The sequence below is a fragment of the Phacochoerus africanus genome, chromosome 15 (genome assembly GCF_016906955.1).
Source record: "Phacochoerus africanus isolate WHEZ1 chromosome 15, ROS_Pafr_v1, whole genome shotgun sequence".
NCBI lineage: Eukaryota > Metazoa > Chordata > Mammalia > Artiodactyla > Suidae > Phacochoerus > Phacochoerus africanus.
Genome location: NC_062558.1, coordinates 91,095,368 through 91,114,899, shown reverse-complemented (window position 1 = coordinate 91,114,899; position 19,532 = coordinate 91,095,368). Strand labels below are relative to the sequence as shown.

The following is a 19,532-nucleotide window of genomic DNA, read 5'->3' as shown; positions in this document are numbered from 1 at the left end:
GGTACCTTTTAAATGCGAACCTGCTTTCACTATTCTAAGCTCTTGCCTTAAAATACTTGTCTCCTTGGAGTTCCCGTCGTGGCTCAGTGGTTAACGAATCCGACTAGGAACCGTGAGGTCGCGGGTTCGATCCCTGGCCTTGCTCAGTGGGTTAAGGATCCGGCGTTGCCCTGATCTGTGGTGTAGGTTGCAGACGCGCCTCGGATCCTGCTTTGCTGTGGCTCTGGCATAAGCCAGTGGCTACAGCTCCGATTCGACCCCTAGCCTGGGAACCTCCACATGCTGTGGGAGCAGCCCTAGAAATGACAAAAAGACAAAAAAAAAAAAAAAAAAAACCACTTGTCTCCAAGCACTGGTGTTTTTATTATATAGCATATCAAATAGAATAAGATTTGTCTTTTGTTTTTCATCAGATGTTATTTATTAAACACATGTACATGAATCTGTCACATGGTCTTTGATACTAGAAGACATTTATATAAACAGTAGGTGTAGGTCTCTCCCCCACCCCATCCACCACTCACTATTCATATGTTGAAGCCCTAACCCCAGTAGGTCAGAATGTATAGAAATGTGATTAAGTTAAAATGATGCCAGGGAGGGCCCTAATCCAATCTAAATAATATCCTTATAAGAGAGGAGATTAGGGCATACCAAAAAATACCAGGGGTGCATGTCCACAAAATAAAGATCATGTGAGGGCATAGCATGAAAGTGACCATCTGCAAACCAAGAAGAGAGGTCTCAAAAGAAACCAAACATGCTGACACCTTGATCTTGAACTTAAAGTGAGAAAATTAATGTCTGTTGTTTAAGTCGCTCGGTCTGTGGTATTTTGTTATAGCAGAGAAGTATATGAAAAGTTTGGAGAAGTGTATGAAAAGGAAATGTATTTAATCATTATCATACATTAACACATTTAAAAGTACCCTTTATTTAAAATGGATAACATCTGTATTCCCACAGATACTTTCTTGTAGGAGTTAAATCATTCACTTTTAGAAATTATCTACAAATATGATCTTTAAGAAAGATAATCCTGGACATAAATAAATGTTTTCTTTTTTTAATTCCGCATGACTAATTGATGTTCTCTACATTTGCTTGTATAGCACTAACCTTCAGTTTCCCATCCTCAAAGACATCAGAAATTTTAAAGATGTGAAGCCTTGGCATATGTTAATAGGTTAAGTTAGTTGTAAGTATTACTAACACTGAAAAACATTTATTTATACAGTGTAGAATCCTTATGGGACACACTTTATAGGGAAAAAAGGCACTTTTTTTTTTTTTTTTTTTGGCTACACTCATGGCATGCAGAAGTTCCTGGGCCTGCGCTCAAACGCGAGTCACCAAATCCTTAACCACTAGGCCACCAGAGAACATCTTAAATAACCTGGCAACAGAAGTTTTATTTCATTCAAGTTAGTCAGTGCCCAGCACACTGCCTTGCTTATGGGAACTTCGTAAAAATAGTTATTAAATGAATTAGTCAATGATTAAATAAACTTCTTATATATTACTAATGCAGTTTTTAAGATAAACTTTTTAGATATAAACACATTATCTCAAGTCACTAAAAATGTCACAAATTGATGGATATTTCCTAAATGTTCTTCAGGTGCCAAATAAAACCCAGTAAGTCCAGTGTCAATTCAAGTGCAGAACAGATGACACCATATGAAGCAGATGATGGATTTTTAATGTATAGTAATCCACTTCTCTGTTTTTAACCTGCCATAATTTCTGTCAGTATGCAATTAAGTCTAGTTTGTATTTCATTAAAGATTCTTTTCAGTCAAATGCAAGTAGAATTTTTTTTTTTTAAGGACTGCATTTGCAGCATATGGAAGGCTAGGGGTCAAATCAGAGCTGTAGCTGCCAGCCACAGCAACGTAGGATCTGAGTCACATCTGCAACCTACACCACAGCCCACAGCAACGCTGGATCCTTAGCCCACTGAGCAAGGCCACGGATTCAACCCACATCCTCATGGATACTAGTTGGGTTAGTAACCTGCTGAGCCAAAACAGGAACTCCAGAAATTTTTAAAAATTATACAAATGACAAGAGTAAGAGTAATTGCTGGTATTAAATATTTCCTATTTATGCTAGGCAATCTACCTATCACTTTAAATGTGATGTCTGATTTAATCCTAACCAGCTAGGGAGGTGTAGATATGATATTTATCTCTAATTTAGGAACAGCGAACTGAGCGTCAGGGTGTTGAATACTTGCCCCAGGTCACATAGGCAGTGACAAAACCAGGACTTCCATCCAGGCTCCCCTGCCTTCAAATTTACTTTTTAAAAGTGTAACTCTTTACACATATGTTATATATTTATAGAGATTACTATACGTAGGTCTATCTTTCTAGACTTCTCACCTGTTTAATTCTTAAATTATTAAGACTCTTCCCTGCATTTGGTTAACACATCATCTCCTATAAGGAAATATGCCTGTGTAACCTCTCCTCTTCCAGGTATAATCCTGTACTTTGTGCAGACTGCTAGTCTTTTTCTGTTTGATGTACTTTTTCAAAGAAATTTTTAGGATTTTCTCCCCAAACTATTCATTAAATTCCTACGAGACATGGAAAATGTTCCTTCCATCAACACATGGGCTGACATTGAAAAAAAACCACCTAGTTCAGGGCCTGGCACATGGGGTGGCATATGATAAATGTTGTTTCATTCACTACTATATTCCAGAACATTTGCTCTTCTAATTCTTTCATTGAAAAAGAAAAAAAGCAGTAAATGAGCTTGGAGAGAACAGTACATTAAATGTTCTACATCTCTCTGTGTTTTGTAAACTTAAGTTTAAAGCAGAAGTCTATGTTAAATCACTTTAGAGATGGCTTGTACAGTGCTACTTTTTTTTGTATGCCAGAGAGAAAGTAACCAGGAATAGAAAAACTCAATTTTTCCAAATGAAGTGTAGAGCAGTTTTCACCATCAGAATTGAGTATGGATCTCTGAACTCTAGGGGGCTGTTTCCTACTTTCAGGCATTACTCACGAGATAATAATTGAAAAAACAATCCCACAATGTACTTTATTACCTCCAGAAACAGTGGGGTGCATCCAGCCTTCACCTATCCCAATAGACCCACATGACCTGTAAGTAGAGTTGTTTTTTGAAAGGAAGAATCAGTCTCCTTTTATCTAACTGATACTGTGATGCAATGTTTAATCCTGTGAGAGATCAGCTGGGTGACATTCTAGAGGAGAATTATCTTTGAGTTGGAAAGATTTACGACTCCAGCTTGCAAAAGTGGCAGAAAGCTTGGCAAGGGAAGAAGGAAATCATCTGTGAAAGTTGTATTTGGCCATGTTAGATTCATTCAGGTAAGATTAAATACTGAATATATTTCATGGAGTCTTCCAGATGAGAAATTTAACAAAGCGAAGAGACCACCCAGGCAGGAAATCGCCAACATTTACCTTTTAAAAATTGATTTATTTTGTTGATGTTGTTATCACTAAATTTGGAAGGGAGTTGTTACTAAGTCAGAGCTTGATTAACAAAACCAGTATTTGCTGCTGATATTTCAAAGATGTTCAACTGATCATTTATAGTCTTTTCTTGAAGTATGTGTCACTTTACTTTTTAAGAATGTTACTTCAAAATGTATCATTTTTAGTGATTTTTCCTTTAAGTTGTTCAGTCTATAGAATCAGAATAACCAAAGAGATATCTAAATAATCTTTGATTTCACACATGGGGAAACTAAGGCCTGCACAGTGCTTTCGTTTTATCTTGAGTCTTAAAAAAGCAAAATCGATTTACTGATGTTATAATTAAAGACAAACTACCATAATTTTACTTTTCAAATAATTTATTTTTGTAGTTTTTTCCACATTAATATTTAGTTTCATATAATTGTGTTTAGGAGTTCCCTCATGGCCTAGCTATTAAGGATTTGGCATTGTCCCTGCTGGGTTTGATCTCTGGCCTGGGAACTTCTGCATGCCACTGGCACAGTAAAAAAAAAAAAAAAAAAAAAAAAAAATGTGTTCAGGAGTTCCCATCGTGGCGCAGTGGTTAACAAATCTGACTAGGAACCATGAGGTTGTAGGTTCGATCCCTGACCTTACTCAGTGGGTTAAGGATCTGGCACTGCCGTGAGCTGTGGTGTAGGTCACAGATGCAGCTCGGATCCTGCGTTGCTGTGGCTCTGGTGTAGGCTGGCAGCTACAGCTCCGATCAGACCCCTAGCCTCGGAACCTCCATATGCCACTGGTACAGCCTTAGAAAAGGCAAAAAGACAAAAACAAAAAAAAAAGTGTTCAAAAGTTACCTATACTGTGTTGCTGTGGCTGTGGCATAGGCTGGCAGCTGTAGCTCCAATTTGTCCCCTAGCCTGGAAACTTCCATATGCCACGAGCACAGCCCTAAAAAAGAGTATTTTTCATACTTTCTAATAATCTTCATAATCATATGTTTAATGGCCATAAAATTGGTTGGATTACTATTCTAGGCCTTGGCTACGGTTTTTGAACTAATAGGTGGTCCAGAATCTTTCTCTATTATGTATAATGTAGTAAACATCTTTTTATAGTGGTTATTTAACCAAATAAAATAAATTTTAAGAGTTCCTGCTATGGCAACAGTGGATTAAGAATCTGATTGCAGTTGCTCAGGTCACTTCAGAGGCACAGGTTTGACGCCTCGGCCCAGGCCCAGTGCAGTGGGTTAAAGTAGCTGGCGTTGCAGCAGCCCTCCAGCATGGGTTGCAGCTGCAGCTTGGATTCAATCCCTGGCCTGGGAACTTCCATATCCTGCATGTGCAGCCATTAAAAAAAAAGAAGAAGAAATTTTAAAAAGAGGAAATCTATAAAATTGTTGTTACTGAATCTAAGGATAATTTTAAGACTCTTAATTAATACTCTTCTCGTCCAAAAGATTCTTAAAGAACTTTTTATATTATGTTTGTTTTTAAGAAATCAGGATATTCTAAAACATCAGAAAATCATTATCAATACCAACTATGTATTAATTTAAGTTAGACCAGTATGGTAGATTTGTTCATATAAACAACTCTTTAGGAACAGTAATTGTTAAATTATTAATCTAGCAAACAGCATGATGTGCTTACATTATAATGAAGTACATAGTTTAATTATATCTACTTAGGCGTGCTAAAATTGGTGTTGAAACCTGAGATGTTCTTAAATGTGTGTGTGTTCATGCACACATGTGCATGGATGTCTGTACAAACTATTCCCCTGAATGCCATCTATTTCCTAGGCCCAGAACTAGATTTCTACAGCTGTTTTTTTTGTTTCCCTTTTCACTTTCTTGCCTTCCTTCCTACATCTCTATTTTTACCACTTCTCAGTTGGGCTCTAGGTTTTAACTAGATAACAGTGTTTTCCTCCTGTCTCTTGCTTCTCAAGGCTAACCTTTTAAACCTTCAGGACTCCGAAATTACCTTTATCATCCTCCCTTTCTTCTTTCCTTCTCATCAAAACTCATTCTGAGATATGAGTGTTTATTGGTATCTTCTACTTACTGTCCTAAGGTATGAATGCTTCTTCTTTTTCCCTTTTTAAAGTTGTTTATTAGTAAAAATAAATAACTGTCATAGGTGAATGTCAGGTCAGGATGTAACTAAATGGGTTTCTTTTACTCTTACAGCTCTGATTAATCTTCTCAAGTGCTCTGGCTCTGGGTGGGGGAAAATTTATTGCCAGCAAGTGGCTTTTGAGAATTCCTAGTATTTTCCCTATGAAGTAAGAACTTGACAACTCTTTTGAGGTCTCTGATCTTATCTGATCTTTGTTTCTTACTAAAGAGGCTCAATTGCTACTCTGATTAGTGGCTCTGCCCTGGTCTCTTGCATGTGAGGGATCCCTTTTGTTATTGGAGAAGGGAGAGAAACAGGAGTTGTCCCTATAAAGGGGACTCTGAGGACCTTAGTGCTTCTCTCTTATTTCTTATCTTGGAAATGGTTGGTTTAAATTGAATAAATGAATTTTTTTGTAAAAATAGCCAAAATATGGAAGCAGTCCAGGTGTGCTGCCCAGCCAAATGGATAATATACAATCAATATATAACCAAGCAATATTACTCAGCTATAAAAAAAGGATGAAATTCTGCCTTTTGTGGCGATGTAGATGGGCTTAGAGAATATTATGCTTAGTAAAATAAATTGGACAGAGACAAATACTTTATGATACCACTTATATGTGGAATTTTAAAAATAAAACAAACAAATGCATATGCAAGACAGAAAACAAACTAGTGGTTACCAAAGAGAGAGGGGAGGACAGAGGGGCAAATTAGGGGTATGGGATTAAGAGATACAAACTACTATGTATAAAATAGATAAACAACAAGGTTATATTATATAACACAGGGAATTATAACTTTTAATTTTAATCTATAAAAATACTGAGTCATTATGCTATACCACTGAAACTAGTATTTTAGATCAACTATACTTCAGTTTTAGAGTTTTGTATTTAATCATTTATAGTTATTGTTATAGCTAACTACATAAGTGTTTTATATCATTTAATTTCTTTCTGAGTACCTTTTAAAAGTTTTGATTTTATTTCATCAAAACACCAAATGCAGTTAATTTCAGTGGTATAGTTTTGGGTTTTGTTATAGCTGTTTTTAAGACACATTTTAAAAAAGATAAAATTGGTTAATACTCATTTAGTAAAATTGGTTAGATTTTGCTTCTAATAGAAATATTTCAAATTCTCTGTCATTAGGCTTTAGTTTCACTAAGCTATTTTTGCTCATTAAAGAAAAGTTAGTCCAGAAGTTCCCTTCGTGGCGTAGTGGTTAACAAATCTGACTAGGAACAATGAGGTTGCAGGTTCGATCCCTGACCTTGCTCAGTGGGTTAAGGATCCGGCGTTGCCGTGAGCTGTGGTGTAGGTCACAGACGTGGCTTGGATCCCGCGTTGCTGTGGCTGTGGCCGGCGGGAACCTCCATGTGCTGCGGGAGCAGCCCTAGAAAAAGACAGAAAAAAAAAAAGAACAGTTAGTCCATATATGCAGAGGCAGCAGTGTAGATGAGACTAAAACCATTCTGAAGGTATAAAACAGAGACAACATAAACTGGCAGGCTAAGAAATCTTCCTCTTCGTCTAGACATGTTTGGAGAATTTGACAGGAAATCAAGTGGCAAAGTTATGTCTATTCTGAGAGAAAATCTGTTTTCCCCCTTGTTGGATAAAGGCAGAGACGCTATATCTTTCAAGAACCTGCTCAAAAAAATTGAGCTCTTTGATAGTTTTGACCTGAAAGAGATTTTCAGAAGCTCTATGCATCTGATTATACAGGTAATTTGTGAGTTCTAGTGTAAGCTCTGTACCACAGCGTTGAATAATGGTCTGGTACCAATTTATAATTAATATCTGTCAGGATTTACAGCCTAGGAGGGGGTGGAAGGAATAGCCTTGTTAATCTATCCAGACAGTATGTAAAATAAATTTTAATACCTTGGAGCAACTTCGGAGAGCAATTTACTGTATTTCTATGTGTGAGTTTCATAGAAGCATCTTTCTTTATCCTTGATTTTTCTCTGAGAACATTTGCCACAGATCATTCTTTTTATTTTATTTATGATTATACACAACCTATATTTTAGGCTTTGTTTGGTACTTGAGAAAGCCCATGGGAGATTTGCTTTGCTATTGTATTAAACCTCTTAATATAGTCTGATAGTTTCAGAAAACTAAGAACCCTTAGGAGGCAGAAAGACCAACGAGCCTGACAGCAAAGAAAAAGAAATCAGAAACTCTGGGAACTGCAGTCCTCTCATATATAAAATGAGCTGTTCATTTAATTAATACTTAGCTTTCATGCTCAGGATATATTATACTTTCTCAGGTTACTGGCAAATTTTAAAATACTCTAGGAGTTTCTGCTGTGGCACAGTGGATTAAGGATCCTGCGTTGTCTCTTTGTCAGCTCACCTTCAGTCCCTGGCCCAGGAACTTGGCATGTGCTGTGGCTGCGGCCAAAGAAGTAATAAAATAAAATAAAATATTCTAGCTTAAAATAGAGCTATGAAACAAGAGAATCTTGGAGCCGGAAGGGATCTTAAAGGTTATTTTGTAACTAGGTATTGGAATCCCTTTTACATGTAGTTGCTTGCTCATTTTATATATAGTTGCATAAGCATTTCAGTGGTAAGAAACACATTTAAAAACTAATCACAGTTATAAATCTAGTCCTAATAATTCAGAGAGGGAGAGAGTGCTGAGAAAGCATGATAGAAATAACTCTTTACCTTAATGAAAAAAAATGGTAATAAAATTTTTCGAATAAAAGTGTTTTAAACACCTTTCTTCCCTTTAATCCTTTGTAGTTTGTAATTGGGATCCCATCAATTCCTGAAGTATCTCTGATATTTCCGTTTATATTTATTTGAACTGGAAAAAGAAACTGAGACCTGTATTGGTTTAAGGGCTTTGATTTGCCCAGCATCAAAAGAAATTTATATTATAATTGATCATTTCTTACTCTCTTCCTTGTATAATCTCAGGATTTTCTTTTTTTCTCTCACTTTGGCCTCTGGGAAAAAAAGAGAGATAACATAAGCTTGATAATGGGTATTGATCCTAGCACATCAGTCAAAAATACTATTAGTATCTAGTCACTCACATGCTTTGATATTTCTTTCATCCTACAGGCTTACTGTGGATTTCTTCGTCCTGGAGTTTCTTCAGAGAATCTTTCTGCAGTGGCAACTGGAAACTGGGGCTGTGGTGCCTTTGGGGGCGATGCCAGATTAAAAGGTGAGTAAAGCAGTTGTTATAAGAAGGATAATAGTATTTGACTAAGGAGAATGGTTAAGTTCTTGAAACTGGATTTCTAATGTTCTGTCTTAAGAAGAGACCACAAAGATCTAAAGGAAGAGAAAAGAATATTCGACACCATCCTTTTTTTTTTCCACATTATGTATAAAGGAGTTCTTATTTTTATTTACTATTTCGCTGCAGAGGTCACTTATCTCTTTGACTTATCAGACCCAGTATCTAGTTGAACAGAGAGAGGAAAGAGGCCACAATGACCTTAAAGTTAAAAACCAAAGCACCCACATAAGTGCATTCCTTCACAGAACTGATTTTTATGGACAGAGCCATTTCACTGACTGATTCATTCACATACCAAACTTATGGGACATCTGCCATGCTCGAGGCATTTTGGTAGGCCCTGATAATACAAAGGTGAATAAGATGTGGTCCCTGCTTTGGAGTTTACAGTCTAGCAGATGAGAGAGGGGCAAGGACAAATGAGCACGTGGTAATGAGTACTTTAATAGAGGTACATGGTGTGTGGGAGTAGAGCTTGAGAGAGCTGCATGAATGGCACAGATAAGGAGGCATTCAGGTATTCAAGGATAAACATTTTTTTGCACTTTATTGTTTATGGTAGAAAAATGACAGACCTATCAACAAAGTTATTGGTCATTTATCATATTATGGCATTTGCTTTGCTCTACGGAGTGTTGATTATAGAAAAGAGTATTATTACTTAGCATGGTTACTATTCTGTGTCAAGCCAACTGGTCTGACATGGGCTGGGTGTGCTACAGTATAATCCTGACACTAACTCCCTGCAGTTAGTGCAGACTCTACAGGAAGGGCACAGATCCTCCTGAGGACCACCGCTCCTTCAGACTGTACTGCAAGTGTGGAGTGGGGGTGTTGCCTAGGCCACTGCACTTCTGATCAACTGGCTACCATCTTGGGAGGGTTCTATAATCCCCCTCAGGTTTGATAATTCAATAGAATAATTCACAGGTGCTATTAACAGTTGTATTACAGAAGATACACATAGGTTGAGATTGGAAGGGAATACAGAGCTTCCATGAAGGACCTGTCCCTTTGGTGTCTAAAGTTCTTATTGAGGCTTCATTACATAGGCACCATTGATTAAATCATTGGTCATATCCTTAAACTCCATTTTCAGTCCTCGCTCTTCCTGGAGGTCTGTGGCTAAAAGTCCAATCCTGAAGCTGTCTAGGGCTCACTAGGAGTCACTTCATTAGCATAACAAATACCCTATCATTCTGGAAATTCCCAGGATTTTGAAGCTCCTCCTAGGAACCCAGGAAAAAGACCAAATTCTTTGTTTATACTACAGTTATCAAACTAACAAGAAAACAAAGCAAACATAAAACAGCCAACTGGCCTTGGTAGCCAAACTTGATAGATAAAATCCTTCTCAAATCTTTCTCCTTGGGAATAGAACAGTTGAGTCTGTCATAATTTTTTTATTTTTATTTTATTTTATTTTTGTCTTTTGTCCTTTTAGGGCCGCACCCGCGGCATATGGAGGTTCCCAAGCTAGGGGTCTAATCAGAGCTGTTGCTGCCCTGCCAGCCTACACCAGAGCCACAGCAACACCAGATCCGAGCCACGTCTGCGACTTAGACCACAGCTCACGGCAACGCAGGATCCTTAACCCACTGAGTGAAGCTGGTGATCAAACCCACAACCACATGGTTCCTAGTTGGATTCATTTCCTCTGCACCACGACAGGAACTCCATGTCATAATTTATGAGTCTGATTTTTTTTTTTTTTTTGGTAAAAATTACACATTTTATTATTACTTTTTTAAATCCAGAAAAATATCATGAAGTTTGTAAAAAAAATCACCAGAATTTACTGTTAATGTTTTGGTGACCATCCTTTCAGACATTTTTCTATGCAATCTGTGTAACCATTTGACATTAATAAAATCACACTATATATTCTATGCTCTGATCTTTTTAAAAATCCTACAGTCTCAGTCTCTTGTATGAACCTATATGTGATAATTTATTTCACAAATTTTCCATTCATGGACAGTTGTTTTATTTTTTTCATATTATAAGCAATACTGTAGTATATAATGTGTTATACATAATTATTTTCTTGGGGCTAATTCCTAGAAGTGAAATTAATGATTCAAAGGACATATAGACTTTGTATTTTGATACTTAATTGCAAATTGTTCTTCTCAAAGACAGTATCAGTTTACAGTGTCTTCCTTACAAAAGCAACTTCAGCGAGATAGTGTTTTGTCAGTCTTTTTAATTTCTCTGAGGTTCAACAGTTTTTGAGTTTATTGATCATTTTTGTTTGTTTTTTGCGAATTGCATGTTCATGTTTTCTTGTCCATTTAGCTCTTAGGGAGTAGACTGGATTTTTCATTGGCAGGTAATAACTCTTTATATATTAAGAAATATTGGAGTTCCCGTTGTGGCGCAGTGGTTAACGAATCCGACTAGGAACCATGAGGTTATGGCTTCAGTCCCTGCCCTTGCTCAGTGGGTTAAGGATCCGGCGTTGCCATGAGCTGTGGTGTAGGTCGCAGATGTGGCTCGGATCCCGCGTTGCTGTGGCTCTGGTGTAGGCCAGTGGCTACAGCTCTGATTCGACCCCTAGCCTGGGAACCTCCATATGCCGAGGGAGCGGCCCAAAGAAATGGCAAAAAGACAAAAAAAAAAAGAAAGAAAAAGAAATATTAATGATCTGTCATATTTACTCAGTTTTTTTTTTCATTTATTTCAGCCTTTTGACAATAGTCATAGGGAGTTAATTTTTGTTTACCTTCTTGTGTCATGCTTGGAAAAATCTTCCCCATTCCTTTATTTTAAAGACTTCTGCCCACATTTTCTTTATATTCAAAGCCCTAAAACTGCACGTTGTTAGTTTCAGCATTTGAATGTGTATAGAAGAAAGAATTTCTTGGTTTTATTTTATGAAATTCTTTATCATCCTGAATTTGTCTGAGGAAACCTGTTTTTCACTTTGGGCTTATTGATCTTATGACAGACACTTTTTTTCTGTTTTTCTCTTAAGTAAAATAAATGAGTAGATTCATATCATCAATCCAGAAACAAGGTCTGCTATAAGCCTTGGTCATTTCTGATGGACAATTTGGGAAGCTTTATAAATGTGTTCGTTTTGTTTCTTTTCCTTATGACATAAAAGCCTTTCAGACTACAGCTTTGCTTGCTCTGGTGACTCTCAAGGGTAGTATTCCAAAGTTTTCATTGTGTGATTTATTAATTATCAAGATTAAACTGTGGAGTGACTTTTTGACAACCATTCACTTGAATAACCACTAAACAAAATTATAAATACTTATGATGTCTTTTAGCAGGGGATCGTTTACTAAAACTGACCCTGAAAAGGAAGAAATTTTGGTACCTCTGTGTAATGAAATATTATGCAGGCATTGACTGTTGCAGAAGTATAACTTCTGGCATGTTTTTTGAATACTGCCAAATGGGGGGAAACATACAGTATATGCAGTATAAATCGTATTTTAAAAGAAATTATGAATGTAAAATATAAAGATTTGAGATTCTTTATGCTTATCTGTTTATATGAAAGGTTAACTATGGTTATATCTTGGTGAGAAATAGATATATTCTATATTTTCTTTTTAATCTGTATTTCTCTGTTTTGATCACATATTGTTTTGCTCTCAAAAGTTTTACTGACATAATTGACATACAGCACTGTATAAGTTTTAAATGTATAAGATAATGATTTGACCTGTATATATTATGAAACAAGTATCATAATAAGTTTACTGAACATTCATCATCTCATATAGATAGATTAAAATTTTCCTTGTGATGAGAATTCAGGATTATTCCCTAACACCTTTCATTTATAATGTACAGCAGTGTTAATTATCTTTATAATGTTTACATTCCTAGTACTTATAGACGTTTTTCCCTTTAACTACCTACATCTAATCCCTTCCCCAGTCCCTTGCCTCTGGACAGCCAGAAATCTGATCATATTTTTCTGTGAGTTTGTCTGTTAAGTATAATTGACCTATAAAACTGTGTTAGTTCCTGGTGTACAACATAGTGATTCGATATTTCTATATATTTCTTTTTTCTTTTTTTTTTGTCTGTTTGCCTTTTCTAGGGTCACTCCCACGTGGCATGTGGAGGTTCCCAGGCTAGGGGTCTACTGGAGCTGTAGCCGCCGGCCTACGCCAGAGCCACAGCAACGCCAGATTCGAGCCGAGTCTACGACCTACACCACCGCTCACTGCAATGCCAGATCCTTAACCCACTGAGCAAGGCCAGGGATCGAACCTGAAATCTCATGGTTCCTAGTTGGATTCATTAACCACTGCGCCACAATGGGAACTCCAGTATTTCTATATGTTTCTAAATGATCACCATGATAGGTTTGTCTTCTGTCCGTATACAAAGATATTACCTAATTATTGGCTGTATTCCCTACACTGTATATTTTTTCTCCTTTTATTTTTTATTGAAGTATAGTTGATTTACAATGTTTTGTTAGTTTCTGATGTATAGCAAAGTGATTCAGTTTGTAGAATGTATATGTGTGTATACACATATTTATATATATATATATATGTTTTTGTTTTCTTTGTTTGTTTGGTTGGTTGGTTGGTTGGTTTTTAGGGCCATACCCATGGTATATGGAGGTTCCAGGGCGAGGGGTCAAATTGGAGCTACAGCTGCCAGCCTACACCACAGCCACAGCAGTGCTGGATCTGAGCCACATCTGTGACCTACACCACAGCTCACGGCAATACCGGATCATTAACCCACTAAGCGAGGCCAGGTATCAAACCCCCATCCTCATGGTTACTAGTCTGATTTGTTTCCAATGCACCACATGGGAACTCCTTTATCTGTTATGTATATAATAGTTTGTATATGCTAATCCCAAACTCTTAATTTGTCCATTCCCCACCCCTTTCCTTTCATAATCATAATTTTTCTGTGAGTCTGTTTGTTTTGTGAATAAATTAATTTGTGTCATATTTTAGATCCCACATGTAAGTGATATCATGTGGTTTTTGTCATTCTGTGACTTATTTCACTTAGTAGGATAATCTGTAGGTCCATCCATGTTGTAGCAAATGGCATTATTTCACTCTTCTTTATGACTAATATTCCATTCTCTGTGTGTGTGAGTACACCACATTGTCTTTATCCATTGATCTGTTAATGGATGAACATTTAGGTTGTCTCCATGTCTTGGCTATTGTCAGTAGTGCTGCTATGAATGTTGGGATACATGTTATCTTTTCAAATTATAGTTTTGTCCAGGTATATGCCCAGGAGTGACATTGCTGGATCATATGGCAGCTCCATTTTTAGTTTTTTGAGGAACCTCCACAGTGGCTACACCAATTTGTATTCCCACCAACAGTCCGACACTGTACATTTCACACCTGTGACTCATTTATTTTGCAACTGCAAGTTCGTACCTCTTCTCTGTTACCTCCTCCACCCTCTCCTCCAGCCATCTGGCAACCACCTGTTTGTTCTCTGCATCCATGACTCTTTCTGTTTGATGTGTTTGTTCATTTTTTTTGGCTTTTTTAGTTTCCACATATGAGTGAAATCATACAGTATTTGTCTTTGTCTGACTTATTTCATTTAGCATAACACCCTCTAGATACATCCATGTCGCAAAAGGTAAGATTTCATTCTTTTTTTTTTGTCTTTTTAGGGGCGCACTGTGACATATGGAGGTTCCCAGGCTAGGGATCAATTGGAGCTACAGCTGCCAGCCTGTGCCTGTACAGCAATGCCATATGCGAGCTGCATCTGCGACTTACACCACAGCTGACGGCAATGCCACATCCTTAACCCACTGAGTAAGGCCAGGAATCTAACCTCCGTCCTCATGGATACTGGTCGGGTTTGCTAACCACTGAGCCACAATGGGAACTCCAAGATTTCACTCTTTTTTTTGTGGCTGTGTTGTCCTCTTCTATAGGCCCAGTGCCTAGAATGGGACCTTGTATGATAGCACATTCAAATTGTCTGGATGAATGGAATGGTATTTTTTTTTTAATTTTAAGCATTTATTTGAGCAAAAATCAGTTGGAATTGGGCAGCATCAGACTGGAAGTGGTTAGGAGCTCTCTGCCCACAGGAGCCAGAAGAAAGGCTTACAGAGGGAGAGTCGGAAGCAAGTTATTTGATTGGCTGTAGCTTAAAGCCTGGTTGGCTGTTTGTGGTTGGTTCCATAGATTTCTATTTCAAATCTAGGCATACAGGCTTAGAGTTTGGTTGCTATACATAGACCACTATGGCATTAGTGGCAACTCAGTCCAATAGCCTCCTCGTTTAATGTAACAGGAAAATTTTTCTTCAGAAGTTTTCTTGTTGGCAGTTTTATGTTTGAGAGGCATCAGTCTTCAGGAAAGAATCACTTTTATGCTAATCGTGGTCTAGCACACCTGTGGAAACTACAAGGTATGTCTTTTTTTAAAGAATTATTATACTTAATTTACAATATTCTGTCAATTTCTGCTGTACAGCAAAGTGTCCCAATTATACATATATGAACATTCTTTTTCTCACATTATCCTTCATCGGGTTTCATCACAAGTGATTAGATATGGTTCCATGTGCTATTCAATGGGACCTCATTGCTTATCTATTTCAAATGCTATAGTTTGTATCTACTAACCCCAAACTCCCAATCCATCCCACTCTCTTCCCTCCCACTTGGCAACTACAAGTCTGTTCTCCATGTCCATGCATTTGTTTCTTTTCTGTAGATAGGTTCATTTGTGCCATATATTAGATTCCATATATTAATACCATATCATATGGTATTTGTCTTTCTCTCTCTGACTCAGTTCAGTTAGTATGAGAGTCTCTAGTTCCATCCATGTTGCTGCAAATGGCATTATTTTGTTCTTTTTTATGGCTCAATAGTATTCCATTCTGTATATGTACCATATCTTCTTAATCCATTCATCTGTTGATGAACATTTGACTTGTTTCCATGTCTTCACTACTGTGATGTCCTGCAATGAACATAGGGGTGCATGTATCTTTTTCCTTGAAAGTTTTGCCTAGAGAGATGCCCAGGGGTGGTATTTGTGGATCATATGGTAGTTCTATATTTAGTTTTCTCGGAAACCTCCATACTGTTTTCCATAGTGGTTGTACCATTTGACAATCCAACCAGGGGTGCAGGAGGGTTTCCTTTTCTCCACACTCTCTTGAGCATTTGCTATTTGTAGACTCACCAATGATGGCCATTCTGACCATTGTGAAATGGTATCTCATTGCAGTTTTGATTTGTGTTTCTCTGATAATTGGCAATGCTGAGCATTATTTCATGTGCCTATTGGCCATCTATATGTCCTCTTTGGAGAAATGTCTATTCAGGATTTTTGCCCACTTTTCAATTGGGTTATTTGTTTTTTGTTGTTGTATGAGTTATTTATATATTTTGAAGATTAAGCCCTTGTCAGTTGCATCATTTGCAACTATTTTCTCCCATTCAGTAGGCTGCCTTTTTTTTTTTTTTCCTAATCTTTTCCTTTGCTATGCAAAAAGCCTGTGAGTTTGACTAGGTCCCATTAGTTTATTTGTTTTCGTTTCTATTGCTTTGGGAGACTGACCTAAGAAAATATTTGTACAGTTTATGTCAGACAATGATTTGCCTGTGTTCTCTTCTAGGAGTTTGATAGTGTCTTGTCTTACGTTTAAGTGTTTAAGCCATTTTGAGTTTATTTTTGTGCATGGTGTGAGGGTGTGTTCTAGTTTCATCGATTTACATGCAGCTGTCCAGTTTTCCCAACATCAGCTACCAAAGAGACTGTCCTTTTCCCATTTTATATTCTTGCCTCCTTTCTCAAAGATTAATTGACTGTAGGTGTCTGGGTTTATTTCTGGGTTCACTGTTCTGTTCTCTGTTCTGTTCATTGGTCTGTCTCTATGCTTTTGTACCAGTACCAAACTGTCTTGATTACTGTAGCTTTGTAATATGTCTGAAAGTCTTGGAGAGTTGTGCCCCCTACTTGGTTTTTGTTTCTCAGGATTGCTTTGGCAATTCTGGGTCTTTTATAGTTCCATATAAATTTTTGGACTGTTTGTTCTAGTTCTGTTAAAAACGTCATGGATAATTTGTAGGGATTGCATTGAATCTGTAGACTGCTTTGGTAGTATGACTGTTTTAATAATATTAATTCTTCCAGTCCAGGAGCATGGGATATCTTTCCATTTCCTTGAATCCTCTTTAATTTCCTTGATCAGTGTTTTACAGTTCCCAGCATGTAAGTCTTTCACTTCCTTGGTCAGGTTTATTCCTAGTTATTTAATTTTTTGGGGTGTGATTTTAAAATGTATTTTTATATTTCTTTTCTAGTATTTCACTGTTAGTATACAGAAATGCAACAAATTTCTAAATGTTATCCCACTACTTTGCTGAACTTGATGATCAGTTCCGTAGTTTTTCTGTGGAGTCCTTAGGGTTTTTCTATATATGTTTTTATGTCATCTGCTCTCCTCTCTTGCAGTTTGGATACATTTTATTTCTTTTGTTTGTCTGATTGCTGTAGCTAGGACTTCCAATACTACACTGAGTAAAAGTGGTGAGAGTGGGCATCCTTGTCTTTTTCCAGATTTAGCGGGAAGACTTATAGCTTTTCTCCATTGAGTATTATACTGGCTGTGAATTTTTCATAAATGGCTTTGATTATGTTATGTTCTCTCTCTGCCCACTTTCGTAAGTTTTTATCATGATTGGATGTTGGATTTTTGTCAAATGCTTTTTCTGCATCTTACTGAGATGATCATTTGGATTTTGACTTTTTTTTTCTTTTTTTTTTTTTTTTTCCTGCTTTTTAGGGCTACACCTCTGTCATATGGAAGTTCCCAGGTTAGGAGTCGAGTCTGTGCTGTAACCTCTGGCCTATACCACAGCCACAGTCTGAGCCACGTCTGTGACCTACACCACAGCTCACAGCAACACCAGATCCTTAACCCACTGAGCCAGCCCGGAGTCAAAACTGCATCCTCATGTATACCGGTCACATTTGTTTCTTCTGAGTCACGAAGGAAACTCCAATTTTTTGACTTTTCTTTTGTTAGTGCAGTGGATGACCTTGATTGATTTGTGTATGTTGAACCATGCTTATGAGTCTGGGATGAATCCCACTTGGTCATGATATATGACCTTTTTTTATGTTCTTGGATTCAGTTGGCTAAAATTTTGTTGAAAATTTCTATGTCTATATTCATCAAAGATACTGGCCTATAATTTTCCTTTTTGGTAGTATCTTGGTCTGGTTTTGGTATTAGGGTGATGGTGGCTTCATAGAATGTCTTTGGGATTATTTCTTCTTCTTCAACCTTTTGGAAAAGTTTAAGAAGGATGGGTATGGGTGATTCTTTGTATGTTTGGTAGAATTTGCCTATGAAGCCATCTGATCCTGGACTTTTATTTGTAGGGAGTGTTTTTGTTACATACTAAATTTCATTTCTAGTTATCAGTATGTTCAATTGATCTGTTTCTTCTTGGTTCAGTTTTGGCAGGCTGTATGTCTGTAGACAGTTGTCCATTTCTTCCAGGTTGTCAAATTCGTTGTCATATTATTCTCTTGTGGTTTTTTGTATTTCTTTATGATTGCCTTCCTTCTTCTGACTTTAGGTTTTGTTTCTTCTTTTCCTAATTCTTTTAGGTGGTGTGTTAAGTTGTCAATTTCAGATTTTTCTCCTTTTTTGAGGAAGGAAATATAATGCTATGAACTTTCCTCAAAGAACTGCTTTTGTGGCATCCCATACATTTTGAATGGTTGTGTTTTCATTATCATTTGTCTTGAGGTATTTTTTAATTTCCCTTTTGGTTTCCTTATTGACCCATTGGTTTTTTAGTAGCATGCTGTTTAGTCTCCATATAGTCATTTTCTTCTTATTTCTTTTCCTGTGGTTGATTTCTAGTTTAGTGCCATTGTGGTCAGAGAAGATGCCTGAAATAATGTCTATACTCTTAAATTTGTTGAGGTTAGTTTTGTGCTCCAGTATGTAGTCAGTCCTAGAGAATGTTTCATATGCACTTGAAAACTTGTCCTGTTTTCCTCAAAAACCATATAGTTTTTATTATTGTTATTAGTACTGTTAGACTTGTTGAGTGCCTTCTATGTTGTACTAAGTGCTTTCCTTAATGCATTAGCCTACTAGTTATGAAGTATTCTTATCTTTGTAGATGATGTAACTGAGATATAGAAAGATAAATAGCTTGCGGGCAGTAGCTCCAATTTGACCCCTAGCCTGGGAATATCCATATGCCACAGGTGTGACCCTAAAAAGCAGGGGGAAAAAAAAAAAGTCCCAGAAGAGTGAGCCCTTTGGGGCTGGCAACTGCTTGAGCTTTCAGAATAATCAGGGCATGAGCTCACAAAACACTTTGTGTTTCATTAGGGGGACATAACTAGTACTTCCAGATCTATAATATATTAGCCTCCTTGCCAGTATACATTTAAATAAATGTAAGGAAACAATGAGGAAATCATTCTGACAGGCATATGGTAAATTTATGTGGAGGAGAGCAGGGGGACATGGCATGGCAGCCTTACAACATAGTGGGTGAGGGAGAGCCCTGGGTCAGACCACTAGGTTTGAATTTTAGCTCCACTACTTTCTGGCCCTGTGACCTTAGAGAGTTTATATAATCTTTTGGTGCCTATATTTCCTGATTTCCAAAATGGAGATAATATTTATTCAGTGTTTGTAAGGATTAAGTAAATTAATCCTTGAGAA

At 37.1% G+C, this 19,532-nt stretch overlaps 1 protein-coding gene across 3 annotated transcripts in view; it reads left to right on the top strand.

The window, feature by feature from the left end:
- The window catches only part of PARG (poly(ADP-ribose) glycohydrolase), a 141,728-nt gene that overhangs the window by 115,480 nt on the left and 6,716 nt on the right, over positions 1 to 19,532 (top strand). For all 3 annotated transcript variants that reach the window (XM_047762746.1, XM_047762747.1, XM_047762745.1), the window contains exon 16: positions 8,660 to 8,765. In XM_047762746.1, the coding sequence (XP_047618702.1) occupies positions 8,660 to 8,765 (106 nt within the window). The remainder of the gene's footprint in view (positions 1 to 8,659; positions 8,766 to 19,532) is intronic.